The sequence below is a fragment of the Protomyctophum parallelum genome (genome assembly GCF_964188405.1).
Source record: "Protomyctophum parallelum genome assembly, chromosome: 4".
NCBI lineage: Eukaryota > Metazoa > Chordata > Actinopteri > Myctophiformes > Myctophidae > Protomyctophum > Protomyctophum parallelum.
The window spans coordinates 31,156,764-31,176,430 of record NC_139700.1 but is presented as its reverse complement, the minus strand read 5'-3'; the positions used below and the strand labels follow the sequence as shown (position 1 = coordinate 31,176,430).

Genomic DNA, 19,667 nt, shown 5'->3' with positions numbered 1-19,667 from the left:
AGCTAAACCTAACCCTAAACTAAAATACTAAACATCATTTTGGAATTCTTAAAAGATATCATAATAATGATCCTGACAGGGTTGACATGTAAAAGCTGTGACCACATTGATATCAACATTGTTTGTTTAAAATATCAAACAATTGAATGCTTGTCAGACCAGGTGCTCCACTGTTGCAACAAACAGGACTTGGAAAAGGAGCCTTCAGGCTAAATCTGTCGACAATATTTTCTGATTAATTTAAGACTTTTAAAAAACCTGACAGAGTTGACGGAGACGTGGGACACACATTTGATATGAGATATTGAATGGAAAATATAAATTAGAATTAACTGTGTATATTGTTTGCTATGTTGTTGACAATCTACTTTCATTTAGTATAGAGTTTGTAGAGTTTTATTATGATCCCCATTAGCTGGTGCATAGCAGCAGCTAATCTTCCTGGGGTCCACACAGAACATAAAAACATGACATTCGACATGAATGACATTACAGGACATACATTACAGGACATATACAGGATATATAAATAAAATAAAATAAAAATGAAAATATTATCCTAATCATGACTGCTGTGTGTGTGTGTGTGTGTGTGTGTGTGTGTGTGTGTGTGTGTGTGTGTGTGTGTGTGTGTGTGTGTGTGTGTGTGTGTGTGTGTGTGTGTGTGTGTGTGTGTGTGTGTGTGTGTGTGTGTGTGTGTGTGTGTGTGCATGTCCGTGCGCGTTCGAGCGCCCTACAGGTTTTGGGTTTCAAGATGCCTCTTCAATTGTCTCTTGAAACTTGATTTAGTTTTTTCTTTTGTGATTATAGCTGGCAGTTTGTTCCACTCAGCCATGGTTCTATACAGTACTGTGTGCTGCATAGACCCTGTTCTGGCTTTAGGGACTTGATAGCACCCTCTTGTGGCATGTCTAGTCTCATATTGATGTAATTTAGAGCTGTGTGTAAGTTGATTGTATAAGCAGGTAGGATGTTTCGTTTCATTAATATGTCTCAGGAAAACAAGGAGTGATATTGTCAGCCTCTCTTGGACTGTCGTCCAGGAGAGCTTGACATGCATTTTTATAACATTACATCTCATTTTACATCTCAGGGCAAGTCGAGCTGCTCTGTTCTGAACCCGCTGCAGCTTTCCCAGATCTCCCTTGTTTGCTCCTGACCAGATCATTGAGCAATAGTCCAGATGTGAGAGGACTAGAGTTTCAATAACCTGTTTGGTCAGTTGAGGTGTCAGGTACTCTGAACACCTTTTTACAAACGATATATTCCTCCCCATCTTTACCAACACTGAATCAATGTGTCTCGACCATGATAGGTTGTTCACTAGCTTAACACCCAAAAGCTTTGTTTCCTCCACCTGCTCGACCTTTACATTATTCAACGTCAGATTCAACTGCGGTTTGGAACTTAATACATGGTTTGTGGCAAATACAATGCTTTTAGTTTTTTGAATGTTAAAGGTATATTCAGTGATTTCACTCAAAAAACCGTAGGTTTCGTTTTTGGCTGTGGGACCCAGCCTTTCGTCCAATCAGGATAGAGAGTCAAAAACGAAACCTAAGGTTTTTTGACCCCCAGGGGTTAACTGGGGACAGGGAGGAACTCCTTATATGGCCAGCACACACTATAGTAGGGAGGACTATCACAACAAAACAAAAAAATAAGTGATATTTGAATTAAGTGAAATCACTGAATATACCTTTAAGCACTAATTTGTTGCTGGTCACCCATTTGATTACTGTTTCCAGTTCTTTGTTCAAAATCTCGGTTATCTCACCTATTGTAGTACCTTGTGTATATATTGTCGTGTCATCTGAATACATTGAGACCTGTGCTTTTTCAAGGGCTAGTGGAAAATCATTTGTAAAAATGGAAAATAATAAAGGACCTAATGAACTTCCTTGGGGGATTCCACTCCTAACACATCTAGCATCTGATATACTGCCATTCAAGAATACACTTTGAGTTCTGTCACATAGATAGTTTTCATCACTAATTTGTTTCTCAGTGAACAGTTAGTTTCTCCCAGAAAGTATATCTCCCTGTTTTCATCACATACCTTCTCAATCATTTCACATAACATATCAAGGTAATCAATATCCGAGCTTGGTGGTCTATAACAACATCCCATCAACATAGGTTTTAAGTGGGGTAGGTGAACTTGAAGCCATACCGTCTCTACTGTGCTCATCATCAAATCTTCCCTATATTTCACAGGAATGTGACTTTGTATGTAGAAAGCAACTCCTCCGCCATAGCAATTTCTGTCCTTTCTATAGATATTATACCCTTGTATTGATAGTGCACCATCCTCAAATGAGTCGTCTAAGTGGGTTTCAGAGATGGCCAAAATACTGATATTGTTTTATATCAACATTTCCTTGACATCCTGAATCTTATTTCTAAGACTACAGATATTCAGGTGGGCTATTTTTAGCCCTTTCTTGGGCAATTTAGCATTTACAGACATAAGAGTTGAGATAGGCTGTCAACAAAAAATAATAGGACATGTTGTCCATTGCGATTCTGATCATGAAGTACGTGTGTGTGTGTGTGTGTGTGTGTGTGTGTGTGTGTGTGTGTGTGTGTGTGTGTGTGTGTGTGTGTGTGTGTGTGTGTGTGTGTGTGTGTGTGTGTGTGTGTGTGTGTGTGTGTGTGTGTGTGTGTGTGTGTGTGTGTGTGTGTGTGTGCGTGCGCGTGCGCGTGCGTGCGTGCGTTCAGGAACCAATCAAGCTACTATTAGTTCCTGTTCCCGGGGCGAATTATAAGTTTGTATATTTGTATATAAGTATGTATATTTATGTGATTGTGACAGTATTAGACACATTTTTGGCAGTTTGAAATTTGCTGGGGACAGGCTAAATACAGGCCTTTTTGGGTACAGTGCCTGCTTTTAACTAATTCAGATGGCATATGAAAATAATTATAATGAAATTAATGGCATAATACACAACTGTATTACATTTAACTTTGCAGGTGCTTTATTTTTATGAATTAATTAATTTTTAACATAAATAAGGCTCTTATGTGTGGGACATGTTTTTTTCCACTTTTGTCCCTCATCTCAAGAATGAGTGAACTAATAAAGCTCCAAAATAAGAGTGTGTGTGTGTGTGTGTGTGTGCGTGTGCGTGTGCGTGTGCGTGTGTGCTCCAGGACAGGACCATGCACCGGGTGGTCCCCAGTGAACCCTGTCCCCAACTCAGCTGTCCTGAGTCTGAACACATCACTGTACCTGGCAGATGCTGCAAGGTCTGCAGAGGTACAGTATTATTATCATCCATACAGTATGTTGTTGGTCTGCAATGTACTGCAGAGGAGACCTGTAATTACAGTGTCATCCATGCGTTCTTGGGGACAGTGTTGATTTCGTCGACTAAAACTAAGACGAACATTTTTCGTCGACTACCTTTTTTCACTGACTAAAACTAAATGGAAACTAAATGAAAACTAAGCTATGATGACTTCAACCTAGACTAAATATATACTGACAATTTCATCAACAAATAGAAACGAACAAAAATGTTAGGAAGGGACTAGTGGACAAGAGATCCAGTAGTCATTTTACACTTGGTTACATGCTGAAAATAGCCGATCTACAAGCTCACAACGCGTCGCGCTGTGTAAAAACGTCGGCATCAAGGCCCGCCAAAATACATTTTATAATTCATATGATATTTAGTCGACTAACACTAAAACATTCCAGGTGACTAAAATGTGACTCAAACTAAATGAAAACTATTGAAGAGACTATGACTAAAACTAAAATCTAAATTTGCTGCCAAAAACAACACTGCTTGGGGGGATCCGATGGTAATTCCGACGGGAACAACGGTCGGACTAGCGCTCGAACATGCGCTGCTCCCGTGCTTGCGGTTATGGTTAGTTTAGGGTTTGAGGTAGGTTGTCGGTCTAATAATAGTGTCGGAACTAAAGCCTGTAGTCGTGTATTTGTACTAGTGTATTTTTTTGTTTTCGCTCAACATTTAGTTTTCACTCAACATTAAATATCTTTGCAGAAAATAGCTGATCGACAAGCTCACAACGCGTCGCAGATATACGGATGCTTGGGTTTAAGTGGTTATTTTGTATTATAATCTTTTACTGTCTTTATACAGTACATGTTTTTTTTAAGGTGAAATGTAACTGTAAAGTCATCACTCTCTCTTTCTCACTCACTCTCGAAGTGCTGTATTTCTTATACAATGTTCACCTTAGTTTTACACATTATAGATTCATCATGGCCTTTCTTTTGCTTTTAATATTATAGGTGAATAAATGTCTATTAGTCCTGAAATGACATTTCATTTTGATATATTTTTTTAATGGTGTGGCACCTGCAATGATAATAAAGGAAGGTAAACACAATTTGCGGGTTGGTTTTAAGAAAAAGCAATGGACTCCAGTCTCACTGTCAAAACAGGACAACGCAAGTATTATACAAACAATGTCTGCACCCCCAGCGTTTCTGAGGAAAGGTCATAGTTGTGGACACTGGCCGAATTAATGTTGAGGGTACAATACAACCTCTCAGCCAACCCCATCACACTGCATCTCTCCATGACTCCGTCCTCTTCTTCTCTCCACTGCTCTCATTCAGTGTTGCCATGTCCGCTTATTATAAGCTTGTTGTTCTGTAAAGTTTGTGCTTGTTTCCCAGTGGTTCTTAAACATTTTCATGGCAAGGACCCCCAGATTGATACAGTATGTATTTGTACGCAGACACCCCCCCCCCCGCCCCCCCATCTGAAAATGTTTGTGCCTGGAACCCGCCCCATCCAAATTTGCATTTATTTTACCACAGTAAATGCTGTATTCATGGTCTGGAAAGTGCAGTTGTTTTACAGACGGGTAAAAGGGTAGGGGCTCAAGCCCCCTTTGATGTCTATGTGTGCACGTCCATGGGCCTCACACTGGTCTCATGTGTCCCTGAGCCTCACACTGGTCTCATGTGTCCCTGGGCCTCACACTGGTCTCATGTGTCCCTGGGCCTCACACTGGTCTCATGTGTCCCTGAGCCTCACACTGGTCTCATGTGTCCCTGGGCCTCACACTGGTCTCATGTGTCCCTGGGCCTCACACTGGTCTCATGTGTCCCTGAGCCTCACACTGGTCTCATGTGTCCCTGGGCCTCACACTGGTCTCATGTGTCCCTGGGCCTCACACTGGTCTCATGTGTCCCTGGGCCTCACACTGGTCTCATGTGTCCCTGAGCCTCACACTGGTCTCATGTGTCCCTGAGCCTCACACTGGTCTCATGTGTCCCTGGGCCTCACACTGGTCTCATGTGTCCCTGGTCCCTGGGCCTCACACTGGTCTCATGTGTCCCTGGGCCTCACACTGGTCTCATGTTTCCATGGGCCTCACACTGGTCTCATGTGTCCCTGGGCCTCACACTGGTCTCATGTGTCCCTGGTCCCTGGGCCTCACACTGGTCTCATGTGTCCCTGAGCCTCACACTGGTCTCATGTGTCCCTGGGCCTCACACTGGTCTCATGTGTCCCTGGTCCCTGGGCCTCACACTGGTCTCATGTGTCCCTGAGCCTCACACTGGTCTCATGTGTCCCTGGTCCCTGAGCCTCACACTGGTCTCATGTGTCCCTGGGCCTCACACTGGTCTCATGTGTCCCTGGGCCTCACACTGGTCTCATGTGTCCCTGGGCCTCACACTGGTCTCATGTGTCCCTGAGCCTCACACTGGTCTCATGTGTCCCTGAGCCTCACACTGGTCTCATGTGTCCCTGAGCCTCACACTGGTCTCATGTGTCCCTGGGCCTCACACTGGTCTCATGTGTCCCTGGTCCCTGGGCCTCACACTGGTCTCATGTGTCCCTGGGCCTCACACTGGTCTCATGTTTCCATGGGCCTCACACTGGTCTCATGTGTCCCTGGGCCTCACACTGGTCTCATGTGTCCCTGGTCCCTGGGCCTCACACTGGTCTCATGTGTCCCTGAGCCTCACACTGGTCTCATGTGTCCCTGGGCCTCACACTGGTCTCATGTGTCCCTGGTCCCTGGGCCTCACACTGGTCTCATGTGTCCCTGAGCCTCACACTGGTCTCATGTGTCCCTGGGCCTCACACTGGTCTCATGTGTCCCTGGTCCCTGAGCCTCACACTGGTCTCATGTGTCCCTGAGCCTCACACTGGTCTCATGTGTCCCTGGGCCTCACACTGGTCTCATGTGTCCCTGGGCCTCACACTGGTCTCATGTTTCCATGGGCCTCACACTGGTCTCATGTGTCCCTGGTCCCTGGGCCTCACACTGGTCTCATGTGTCCCTGGTCCCTGGGCCTCACACTCGTCTCATTTGTCCCTGTGCAGGTCATGACTTCTGTGCCGAGGGCCACGGCTGTGCGGAGCACTCTAACTGCGTTAACCTGGAGGCCGGGGACTGCTGCGTCTGCAAGGATGGCTTCCGCCCGCTGAGGGACGATAACGCTTACTGTGAAGGTAAGCCGTGTTTCTGAACCCATAAACCTTGGCTTTTTGAGCTTGTCCTTCAGGAGTTGCTGAATGTGTGAATAGTGCGGTACAGTTCATTATTGAATGTCAATGTGTGTGCACTCTTTTATATCGTTGCTGTCGGGCAGAAACCTTTTCTCCTCCATATTCAATCTTGTGTGTGTTTCTTTTTTGAAAATGAATGCCCTACTTGATACTACGTACACGTACAGCTTCACATAAAACATAAAACACATTTAGTACAGGAACTGCATCAAAAAAGAAGCTCCGGGGTGCCAGAGTTGTCTGATCGCTTTTACTTTGAAAAGTACTTTACAAAGAGACCTCAGATCCCCGATCATCTTAATATATTTTTTTACGCTCCAAAAAGCGTTCATATTTTGCGGGAGAGACGGATGAGGAGCAGAAATGAAGCGCCAGCATATCGATCCATTCATCACCACGGAGAGCGCCCTGGATTAGGAGATACGAGTCATTCTTTCCGCCGCGCTAACATGGGAGTCAATGACAAGCTAATAGTTGCACTGAGCGTTAGCATACGGCAAGCGAAAAGCGAAATGCCAAAAAAAAAAAAAGGAAAAATTCTGAATATTCTTATCTCGCCCCGCGTCGCTGGGACGTCGCTAGGACGTCCTCACACGTCAATGGTACTAATATTTCGGGATCCTTATGACGTTTCCAGACATCCTACGTACAGAATGTGTAACAGCAGCTATTAATAGCAGCTTTTCAGTGCCTTCTGCCAGCTCTATTCATATTTTTAATTCATAATTGTAATGCCAATAGAAAAATCCGTGACATACACACTATCTCATTTTAACACGGCAATCCTATAGTATTATACCCAGTCCTGATGGTGGCGGTAACTTCACCATTATGCAGATTTTGACCAAATGGAGCGAATCTGGCGATGTCACTTCCGGTTTAAGGAACAATAACATCCGCTATTTTTTTTGCACTGTGCGACACAGTCAGATGTCCGGGATGCTAAGCTAACATCGTATGTGTGTCCCTGGGTCTGTCCCTGGCTGGCTGGGTTGTCCCAGTACGAAAATAGTTTTTGGTTGGTTTTCACAACCAAGTGTCACTGTTTTGCAGCCTAACACACACACACACACACACACACACACACACACACACACACACACACACACACACACACACACACACACACACACACACACACACATATTTACTGTATATATGATGATGTGGGGGTGTTACAGTACAGTACAGTGACAGTACAGTACAGTACAGTAGAGGGACCCCCACACGGAAACTCTGTAATTTCTCAACCATTCCAGACGCCAGGCGGCTCGCCGGAACCGGGCCAGCACCCTGGCCGTGTTCCTGTGGGTCTGGAACTTCCGGGGACCCCCACACGGAGTTGCAACACTCACTTCACTCTGTGTGATTTTTAAATCAGGCTTAAGTGGGCACCTTTTTTTGCCACTCTCCTAGTTTCTTATGAAATGACGCCTCTAATGGACTGGTAGGAACGAAGAAGTGATATTTCACAAGTGGAGGGCCATTTTAAGAGGTGCAGTTCATCACCAGTTTAGGCATTCATTACTATCTCCACTGTATTCTCCACTAGACCACGTGTGATTGATCGTCGTCGTGCTGTTGTCTTATGAGAACAGATGATGTTTTACTAGATTACTATTGGGAACTCCTCCACTTTAGATGATTGGAAAACCCGTATTGATGCTCAACAAAAGCTGTTAATTTCACGCGGCTTTCTATTTGCCGAGCTGTGAGACAAAGTGCTTCAGCAGAAACTCTCCTCTTATACAGTATAACCGTTGTGATTATTACAAGTCGTTTTGCCAATAGCTTTTATCGTGAGTGGAAGTTACTCCAGATACATCCTTCTGCCATCCAATCAAAGTTACTATAGATATGACATCCCTCTACCATCCAATCAAATAGATAGGACATCCCTCTGCCATCCAATCAAAGTTACTGTAGATACAACATTCCTCTGCTATCCAATCAAATAGATAAGACATCCCTCTGCCATCCAATCAAAGTTACTATAGATATGACATTCCTCGATCTGCCATCCTTAATCAAAGTTACATACAACATCTCTGCATAAGATCTGCTTCCAACAACATGTCGTGTGTTTGTGTGCAATACATGGATGTGTGCATGCCCTTGTGTGTGTGAATGCAGGCTTGTGTGCGTTTGTGCGTGTGAGTGTGCACAAGTTTGATCACATCGTCTGTATGCCTTCTATAGGCCTACAGTATATACATGTGTTCTTGGCCCACTTTGTTCCCACGTGCATCCGCTCACTTTCTTTTCTGTCAAGAGGAGGGCAATATTTGTATCTACCGCACACACTTATCTGTTGTAATGAGTAAAAATCCTACGTGAACCGCCCCCCTTTCCATCGTCTATTATTATGGATTATAGGAACAGCTGGTCTGATAATTGCTCTTAAGAGAATCTGCATAATTGAAGACGCTATTACTGTACGTGGACTGGGAGGAAAGCAGAGGGATGCCTCAGCGCCGACACTATACCGCCAGGCAGTGGCGTGCATTTAGAGGGGCAGGTGCTCAAGTGAAACAAAAGGGCACCTTGTGCAGCGCGTGGAACCGGCCGGTTGCATTAATAGTGTGAGATTTATTATTTATAGATATAGGCAGACATGGGGGGTGGGGGGGCTTCTTTCTGTATAGTTGCTTATTTGGGCTTGCTAGTGTTGTTCAAACAACGTTTTCATTTCAAGGACCCCCAAATAAATATATTTATAATAAATGTGGACCCCTATCTGAAAATATTTGTGTTGTTCATAAAGATTTGTAGCCTAAAAGATTTGTGTCGTTTAAAAAATATTCCACATTTTTCTACAAGTTCATATCAGTTTATTTTCAAATAGTAGATGCATGTAGATTTTATGTGCTCTATAGTGGCCTATAGTCGCTTTTTGGGGCTTATTTTCATAGACCCGGTTGTTTATTTCTCGCACAAAATATGGCACTGTTTACCGCCGCTTCACCCACTACAATAAGGTCATGTTTATGCTCTGTGTAAAAACCATATCCAGCTATTACTTTGACCTTCAGTGCCTCTCTGGATTCATCCGTCCAAATGGTGTTAACCACCCATTTACACTGAGGGGTCAGAGGTCAAAATGCTAATTGGATTATTTTGTTTTGTTATTTGCGTCATCGTGTCAAGGCTGGACTTATCCGGGGCCTCCTCACATTCATCAAACATGAGCTGTCCGACCATAATGAGAACAAAGCACTGTGGGATTTAATGTTCAAGGTTTTCTCATTTGTATCAGTTTATTTATGTATTGTTGGGAGGAGGACTCATAGCTTATAATAGCTCATCAACATACTCATCATGGGGAAACAAATGATGTGTCTACACACATCGGATACATTACGTGTGTCAGAATGTGTTAGTTTGTATCCGTTGACACATACATTTTCACACCGTTTTACAAAATATTGATAAATGAGCCTAATGGTTTGTAGCGTGTCCTGTGTTGGGTTAGATCCCATAATAAAGATTGTGTTTTCCTAAATTAGCTTAGTTGCAACAGCTGTTTGCTGAATATAATTTCAGCAGTTTGTGGTCAAAGAAATTCTGCAGGTGACTGACAAGTAAAACCCATTGCATTATAATGCCTCCTATACAAATAAAAATAAAAAAACTAAAGTAGCCTATATGTATCAGGTCTGGATATACAATGTAATGACAGCCGATAAAAAAAAGACTCCTGTAGTGTGAAATACATCGATCTGAAGACTCGCCGACAACTTTAAAACTTCTACAGCCTGTGGGAGCCATAAGTGTGAAACTAAGCACTGACTGACAGACAGACTTCAACTTTCAACACACACACCACTACAGACAGACCAGCACTACCCATCTCAACAGTAGCCACGAAATTGGATGGCGTGCGCATGTGGGTGCGTGCGTGTCCATTCCAGAGAACCTCAATTTGCTGATGCTGTTCTCAAAGGCAATTGTTTTTTTTTTCTCTGTCTCTCTCTCTCTCTTCTGTCTCTGGAAATCACTTACTCTTGGAGTGTTTGTGTGTTCTCTAAGAAATAAAGGAAAAAAGGGCCAGTGCCGTGCTGCCGAAATAGTTGTAGTGCAGATCCCATGGGGAGGGCGTGAGTGAATGTTATTATTCTTGTAATAGACTGAACAAGCATTTAGTGGTTGAGAAGGCAGGTGTTTCGGGACAGATGATTGAAAGTGGCTACTTTCGATTCTCTGGGAGTTTTCAATGCAATATAGTATCAGAGATGAGATGAGAAAGTCCCAACTCGCAGTCAATGTATAGAACACAGTTGGGAGAGCATACAATAGTAATGATGTACTTGTGAAGTTCAAGCTAGTATAGTGTTCGCTCTCAGATGAGTTCTTGTTTGCTCCCACGTTCTGTGTACAAATGTGTGTTTTGCACCTATGCATTATGCCTATTGTATATGTTACATACACATGCTGTAGTATATATGTGTGTGTGTATATATATATATATATATATATATATATATATATATATATATATATATATATATATATATATATACAGTATATATGTACAGTATATGTATGTTAACCCTGGCTTCACTATTTTGCACAAATTTGTCAATCTGTCAATGTTTGAATTTTCTAATAAACAAACATTGAGGAAAATTGTTCACACATCATGATGGGGCACGTTTTGAGCTGGGAGATCGGGCCATATTCGCTGTACAAAGAATTGTACAGGCCTTTAAGTGGTGGAGAAAATGTCCTCTCCCTCTGTTACAAATTGAATGTCGACTACGCCTATATATGTCCCCTAGCATACATGCACATAAAGTATACATATTGTACACGCATTGCACATGCTGCATTCTCCGGGACAACTGTCATACACATCAAGATAAACACAGCCACGGGCAGAGACACATACTAGCTCTTTAAAACACTCGCAGGTTAGAGATGAGCTCAGAATAGACCATGAGATCACTACTGTGTAAATCTTTCATACAAGCAGCAGAAGGCCGAGCTCAGGGGGATACTAACCCCACGCACACGCACACACACACACACACACACGAGCACCACACACAAATACAGGACTGTGGTTTTTGAAGTATGGCTCTGTTCTCTCAAACCGCAGAAGAATGTCCTCCTTCTTGAGGTGCCGTGCCCATGCGGTTTAGTTTTCCTACACAGGTGTGTGTGTGTGTGTGTGTGTGTGTGTGTGTGTGTGTGTGTGTGTGTGTGTGTGTGTGTGTGTGTGGAGGGACATAGGTCGTGGCGCTCAACCTCTGTCCCACTTGAAAACCTTGGAAGCTTTCGTGGTCCACCCATCTGACCACTTAACACTGACTTCAAGTACCTGTTATCGCTACCAAAATATCAAGGTTCACAGGTTGGGACAGTGCCAAGCAGATGGCCATGCTGTGGCACATTGTGTGATTGTCCCTGAATGGAACAATCGGTACAGTTCAACATGCTACAATGATACCATTACTCATCTCCACTATACTATGTTGTAGTGTACTGTCGGGTTTGTTGTGCCACAAGCTCCGCCTCAGCCAGCAGCCAGCACAGGTGGGGCTGATTCCAATCAGCCCAGCTGCTCCACAATCACCATCAAGGACTGCCAATATAATCTGCTGAGAGCCGGCGCCCGATGCTTGGACGTTGCCTACTGTGGTTAGTGTTACCTGCAGTTTAGAACCAGTTTCCTAGCATACCTTAGCGTTGTGCGTATTGTAGATCGTCTATTTTTGTTCTAACTTTGTTCCTCTGTTTTTGTTCCAGGCTCCCTCCACAAAACCAGTGTCTCCCAGCTCCACCCCTCCTTCCAGGACTGCTCCTAACAAAACAAAGTTTGAAAATAAATCTCCTTTTGTTCACTCCTGTCTCAGTGTCTTTGCCTTTGGGGTCCCCGGCACTTTTGGCTACTTAACACTTTGAGCGTAACAGAACGTCCAAGCCAAAATGAGCCAAGCCGGGTCTCCACCCCCAGAGCTACGTGAGCTAGTGTTTGGCCAGGCTACTGAACTTTCCGTACTTCAGCAAGAATTAAATAAGGCGTTTCCCACGGTCCAGTCCCAAATTGCTGTTCTTGAGACGACATCAAAAGACACTGTCTTTTCTGTGGCTGCACTTTCTGCCCAGGTTAACTCCATATCAGGGGCCTTGGCAGGCATACAACAGTCCCTGGATGCACTTGGGGCACAACTCCCTGTCAGCGGAAGTCCTAATCCTGTTCTCGGTTCTGGTCCCAGAACTTCCAACCTGCCTGCTAACCCTGTTCTTCCTGCCCCCAGCAACCTCGGCCTGAGCCTGGCTTAGTCGCTCCTAGGCCGTTCAATGGAAATTTTGATCAGAGCAAGGGCTTCTTGGCACAGTGCGAGTTACTGTTTACCCATCAGCCTTCCAAGTACTCCGCAGATGGGTCGAGGATTGTTCTTATCATGTCCCTCCTGGTCGACGATGCCCTCAGCTGGGCTATCGCAGCAGTAGAGAACAATCCTGTTTTTGCCATTGACTACTCACAGTTCAAAAGTGAGTTTAAAGCTGTGTTTGATCACCCTGCTGATGGACAAGATGCGTCCGTTTGCTTGTTATCCGCCAGGGGTCACGTTCAGTGGCTCAGTACACGCTGCAGTTCCGGATCCTTGCTGCCGAAAGCCGTTGGAATGACCATGCCCTCCTTAGTGTCTATCGCAAGGGGCTGAGTGATTCTGTTAAAGATCTCATTGTCCGTGACAGCCCGACGACCCTCAACGAGCTCATATCCCTGGCTCTCAAGATGGACACTCGACTTCGGGAGAGCAATGCAGACCGCACCCAACGACCCAGCCGCTCTGCTTCAGTGCCTCCTGTTACACCGTCTTTCACAGCAACCCCTAATCCTCAAGTGCTTATGCTTCCCCCGACTCCTTCTTCCGGGGCTGGGGAGCCGATGGAGATTGACCGTTCGCGGCTCTCACGAGCTGAGAGGGATCATAGGAGGAGCAACCAGCTGTGTCTCTACTGTGGAGAGTCAGGACATTTCATTCAAACCTGCCCGACCCGCCCAAAAGATCCAGCTCGCCTGTAGGGGCTATACTGGTGAGCAAAGCAACTTCCCCTGAGTCCAAGAATAGTCCCAACCGTCTTTTCCCCGCTGCCCTGGCCTGGGACCAAGAGACACTGTCTGTTAGTGCCCTCATTGATTCTGGTGCGGACGAGAGCCTTATGGACATTTCCTTAGCTCACCAGGCGGGAATCCCTTTAGTTCCCTTAGACCGCACTCTGTCTCCCCGGGCTATCGACGGGCACTCCTTGGGTACCATTTCCTATTCTACTGAGCCTCTCACGCTCACTCTTTCTGGTAACCACTCTGAGTCCATCCGCTTTTTCGTTCTTCACGCTCCTACGGCCCCTCTGGTGTTGGGTAGACCTTGGTTGGAGAGGCATGAACCTCACATCTCCTGGGCTTCTGGTCGGATCTTGGGTTGGAGCACAGCATGCCATGCGAACTGTCTGCGCTCCGCCCTGTCTCCTCCCAGTGGTCTTAGGCCCGTGTGCTCTCCTCCTGATATCACTGGTGTCCCCCCTGCTTACCATGACCTTGCCCTGGTGTTTAGTAAGGATAAAGCCCTGTCACTTCCCCCTCACCGGCCATATGATTGTGCTATCGACCTCCTCCCTGGAGCGCCCCATCCAAAAGGGCGGCTCTATAACATCTCCCTTCCGGAGAAGGAGGCGATGCGCAATTATATTGCAGAGTCCCTGCTCTCAGGCATTATAAGACCATCGTCTTCTCCCCTTGGTGCAGGCTTCTTTTTTGTGGCAAAGAAGGATGGCGGCCTGAGGCCTTGTATTGACTTCCGTGGGCTTAATGACATCACGGTGAAGAATACTTATCCACTCCCTCTTATCAGTTCCACTTTTGAGCCACTTACTTACGCCCGGGTGTTCACTAAGCTAGATCTCCGCAACGCCTATCACCTAGTCCGGATCAGGGAGGGCGACAAATGGAAGACGGCCTTCAACACCCATCTCGGCCATTTTGAGTACCTGGTTATGCCTTTTGGCCTCTCCAATGCCCCGGGAGTTTTCCAAGGCCTCGTGAATGATGTGCTAATAGACATGCTAAACGTCTTTGTGGTGGTTTACCTGGATGACATCCTCATTTTCTCCAGGTCCTTAGACGAACACCACCAGCATGTCCGACTGGTTCTCCAACGGCTGTTGGAGAACCGCCTCTTTGTCAAGGCAGAAAAGTGTATTTTCCACTCGGACTCTGTGACGTACCTTGGCAACATTGTGGAAGCTGGTCAGATGCGTGCTGACCCTGCCAAGGTCATGGCAGTGGAGGAGTGGCCACGTCCCACTGACCGGACTCAGCTGAGACGCTTCCTGGGTTTCACCGGCTTTGTGCGTCGCTTCATTAAGAGATTCAGTCAAATCGCGGCCCCCCTCAATGCCCTAACCTCCGTCTCATGCCCCTTTTACTGGACACCCGAAGCCGATGCAGCCATCTCCAAGCTCAAGGGCCTGTTCACTACGGCGCCTGTACTCATCCACCCGGATCCGGCGAGGCAATTCATTGTGGAAGTGGATGCTTCAGATACGGGCATTGGGGCCATCCTCTCCCAGCGGTCTGAGGAGGACCAGAGGGTGCACCCTTGCGCTTATTTCTCTAGAAGCTACGACCCTGCTGAGAGGAATTATGACGTGGGTAACAAGGAGCTGCTGGCAGTCCACGACGCCCTGAGGTAGTGGAGACACTGGTTGGAGGGAGCGAAGCTGCCGTTCATCGTGTGGTCGGACCACAAGAATCTGACCTACTTGAGGACGGCGAAGAGGCTGAACTCCAGACAGGCCCGTTGGGCCCTGTTCCTAAGCCGTTTCGATTTCACTCTCACTTACCGCCCGGGCTCCAAGAACGTCAAGGCTGACGCTCTTTCCCGTCAGTTCCCTGGTGAAAGCCCTGCTGTCCAGGGGAGTTCCGACACCATCCTTCCCCCTGCCCGGGTAGTGGGTGTTGTCACCTGGGCCATCGACTCGGTGGTGAGAGAGGCCTTACAGGCCCAGCCAGACCCGGGTAATGGCCCTTAGAAGAGGCAGTTTGTTCCTGTTGCAGGCCGGCCTCAGGTGTTGGAGTGGGGTCACTCCAGTCGTGTTGCCTGTCACCCCGGAGAACGCTGGACAGCAGTGTTCATCGGCCAGAGGTTCTGGTGGCCCACCCTTAAGAAGGATGTCAGGGAGTTTGTAGCCGCCTGCACCGTCTGTGCCCGCAGTAAGGCTTCCCATCGCCCTCCGGCAGGCCTCCTGCAACCCCTTCCCATTCCGAGTGACACCATTCTGACGGTGGTCGACCGGTTCTCTAAGGCGGTCCATTTCGTCTCTCTCCCCAAACTCCCTTCTGCTGCTGAAACGGCAGACCTCCTCACGCTGCATGTCGTTCGCCTTCACGGAATTCCCTCTGACATCGTTTCCGACCGTGGTCCCCAGTTCATCTCCAAGGTGTGGCAGGCCTTTTGCAAGGGAATTGGGGCCACAGCCAGCCTCTCCTCTGGGTACCATCCGCAGTCCAACGGACAGGCGGAGCGTGCCAACCAGGCAGTCGAGGCGGCTCTTCGCTGCGTTGCCGCCAGCAACCCCTCTTCCTGGGCCAAGTACCTAGCTTGGGTGGAGTATTCCCTTAACGCCATGGTGAGCTCTGCCACCGGCATGTCACCCTTTCAGTGCTCGCTGGGTTACCAACCTCCTCTGTTTCCCCAACAAGAGCTGGAGGTGGCAGTTCCGTCCACCAAAGCACACCTCTGCCGATGTCGTCGCATCTGGAAGGCTGCCCGGGCTGCGCTGCTCCGTGCCTCTACGCGTACTCAGCGTAGTGCCAACCGACGGAGGGTGCGTGCCCCTGTCTACCAACCTGGCCAGAAAGTTTGGCTGTTGGCCCGGGACCTGCCCCTCCAGACCTCCCAGACGTCTACCCGCAAGTTAAATCCCCGGTTTGTTGGCCCGTACACGGTGAGCCGTATAATCAGCCCTGTTGCAGTCCGTCTGGATCTCCCTCCCGCACTCAAGGTTCATCCTGTGTTCCATGTGTCCCAGCTTAAGCCTGTGGCCTCCAGCACCCTGTCTCCCCCGGCTTCAGCTCCTCCGCCCCCTCGAGTCCTGGCTGATGGTGACCCTGTTTGGACAGTTCGGAAGCTACTTGCAATCCGTCGTCGGGGGAGAGGTTTCCAGTACCTCGTGGACTGGGTGGGCTACGGCCCTGAAGACCGTAGCTGGGTGCCCCAGTCCTACCTTGCGGACCCCTCCCTATTGGATGACTTCTACCGGGACAATCCGGGTGCTCCGGGACGGTCGTCCGGTGCCTCCCCTCAGGGGGGGGGTACTGTTGTGCCACAAGCTCTGCCTCAGCCAGCAGCCAGCACAGGTGGGGCTGATTCCAATCAGCCCAGCTGCTCCACAATCACCATCAAGGACTGCCAATATAATCTGCTGAGAGCCGGCGCCCGATGCTTGGACGTTGCCTACTGTGGTTAGTGTTACCTGCAGTTTAGAACCAGTTTCCTAGCGTACCTTAGCGTTGTGCGTATTGTAGATTGTCTATTTTTGTTCTAACTTTGTTCCTCTGTTTTTGTTCCAGGCTCCCTCCACAAAACCAGTGTCTCCCAGCTCCACCCCTCCTTCCAGGACTGCTCCTAACAAAACAGTTTGAAAATAAATAAAATAAATCTCCTTTTGTTCACTCCTGTCTCAGTGTCTTTGCCTTTGGGGTCCCCGGCACTTTTGGCTACTTAACACTTTGAGCGTAACAGGGTTAGTCCATAAAAGGCTCTTTACAACGCTATAAGCTCTGTAGTATTTTATTTGCATCCGCACAATAATATAACGTAGCAGTGTCAACAAACTTCCTTAGTATCCGCTGCCCGCGTCAACGTGCACTGACGTCACATCCGTTTGACCATCAATGACATACAGTATCATGCATTCATACTACCACATGTACCACCAGCAACACAGAGACACTGCCAAATGTCCTACTTTTAAAGCATTTCCTTTCAGGGCCGCTGGAAAACAATGTAGACTTGGGTGTTTTTTTTTAACAGTACATTCTTACATCATAGCAGCGTACATAATATATAATTTTTAGTTTTTATGGATTTGGTCTTCATTTCTTACACACCTGGCATAAATTACAGACTACTTTCATTTAGCCTGGTAAAACATCGCAGTCATGTGAATTCACATCATTGTGTCTTCTGCAGACCGGTCTGGCCCATAGAGTTTTAAAGGATGGAGGGTGGACTGCCCCAGCAATTAATTTCAATGGAAGTTGCTCAGTGGCGTTTTGAAGCACCCGGAAGAACGCTCTACTTCTGCATTTGCCAACCAAATTTTGGTGGTCAAATGCGGAAGTGCGAATGAGCGCGCAATGTTAAACCCCAGCGGCGCGGGGTTTCCTCGTGCTAAATGCAGGGCCTGCCCTGCAGTTCCATCTCTTCTGACCACTGCGTCTCGCGGCTTCCAGCCTTTCTGGGGGCTTGATCTGGCCCCAAGTGCAGAAACCAAAAAGTGGAAGGGCCCTGTGCGCAGACGCTGATTGGCTCATCTTCCCCTTTCTGCAAAACGCCCACCCAGCTCTTGGGGCCGGGAATGTTTTCCAGAAGACACATAACATAACACATAATGTTCATTTGAATCCACACGACTGGGATAGAGTTTACCAGGCTAACTTTCATTACCGATTTCTTTATTAATGATAATGCTTGGCTGCCAAGACGGATGTGAGCAGATTACTACTTGCCAAAATGTGAGAAGGAAAAGCTAATGTTACAGTAGCATTAGAACACAATGTCTTATATCTTTCTCCAGAAACGTTTATATTCAAATCTTGATGCACCGTCAAATCTGAAATGAGACCTGAACCTCGGATGTCTGATCAACACCACAGACAGCGCCATAGTAACCGAGAAAGATCGCCATTAAAACAGTTGTCTTGGATGCGCTCGCAGGTTTCGTGTGGGCGGGGGTGAGCAAGGGGTTGCCTAGCAACCGGGCCTCTGCTAAAATTAGATTTTTAGCGAAACCATTTCATATTGATATAAAGCAATCAAAGACGCAATATCAAGTCTTCGGCAGACTATACGGGTCTTAATTAAAACTCCTTCAGCGCCACCTGGTGGTCACCAGTTTAGGCTCTGAGTGCCAATTCTCCCATTATAAAGAGAGAAAGAATTTGTAATTATATTATGCATGTAATGTGCATGTCATCACCTGTACACCAGATTAGAGGAATTTTCAAAATATGGTTGAAAAAAAACCCATTGCAAAGACGTCTTGTCGTCCCTGGCACTTAGACGCAATATCGCATTTTTGGCAGCCAATGTGTTGTTAATTAGCCGTGTAATAAGCTGTGTAATATAGCACCCTTCAGGGTGATAAAGACCTCTCTACTTTTCTTTGGGGTCCAAATCACCCATTCTCAATGAGTATGACTCTCTGTTGGTTATCTCTTGGTTAATGGTCTATCCTAATTTGCACATTGTTCATTTTGTATCAAGTATCCCTTTGCATCAAGGATAATTATATTTAAATGTAGAAGGCTGCAATAACCATTCAAATATGTGCAGTGGTAACCTTTTTTTGATTCATGCATGAGGAAAGCCTGTGGCCCAAAACTTCTGTATGAACTACCGCTGGGGAAGAACCTGTAATTTTGTGCCGTGGGCAGAAGTGACCCATCTTCTTTATTTATTTTGCGGAATTTCTCAGGCACTACTCAGCCACGTTATGGCGTGGAGTGTTGGCAGGGAATGTGTTTTAAAATGTATCATTACATCACCCCTAGTCTATAGTATGACATTGTATTTTAGTCAAGGTGTTAAACTCCTGACATTGCAGCTGTATTCTTGTTCACATCATTATCTGGTTTGTTCTATCTGTCTCCCTTCTGCAGTCTGTGCTACATGCTGGCCTTGTGCAACCTCAGGCCTCGGCCTATTGGCCTCACGCTCTGGCTCTCTCTCTCTCTCTCTCTCTCTCTCTCTCTCTCTCTCTCTCTCTCTCTTTTGCAAGAGAGAGTTGGTTTATAAGGTTAGCTGAGGGTACACACACACACACAGACACGCACACACACTTGAAATGTTTATTTATGTCCACATAAAGTACAGGAATACCTTGTACAAAGGACATAAACACTGCCAGTGCAGTTTGACAATA

General features: G+C 46.6%; 1 protein-coding gene across 1 annotated transcript in view; it reads left to right on the top strand.

Moving 5' to 3' along the window:
- The window catches only part of nell2a (neural EGFL like 2a), a 193,086-nt gene that overhangs the window by 68,716 nt on the left and 104,703 nt on the right, over positions 1 to 19,667 (top strand). The window contains exons 11-12 of the mRNA XM_083763854.1: positions 3,157 to 3,262; positions 6,324 to 6,452. Coding sequence (XP_083619980.1) covers positions 3,157 to 3,262; positions 6,324 to 6,452 — 235 coding nt within the window. The remainder of the gene's footprint in view (positions 1 to 3,156; positions 3,263 to 6,323; positions 6,453 to 19,667) is intronic.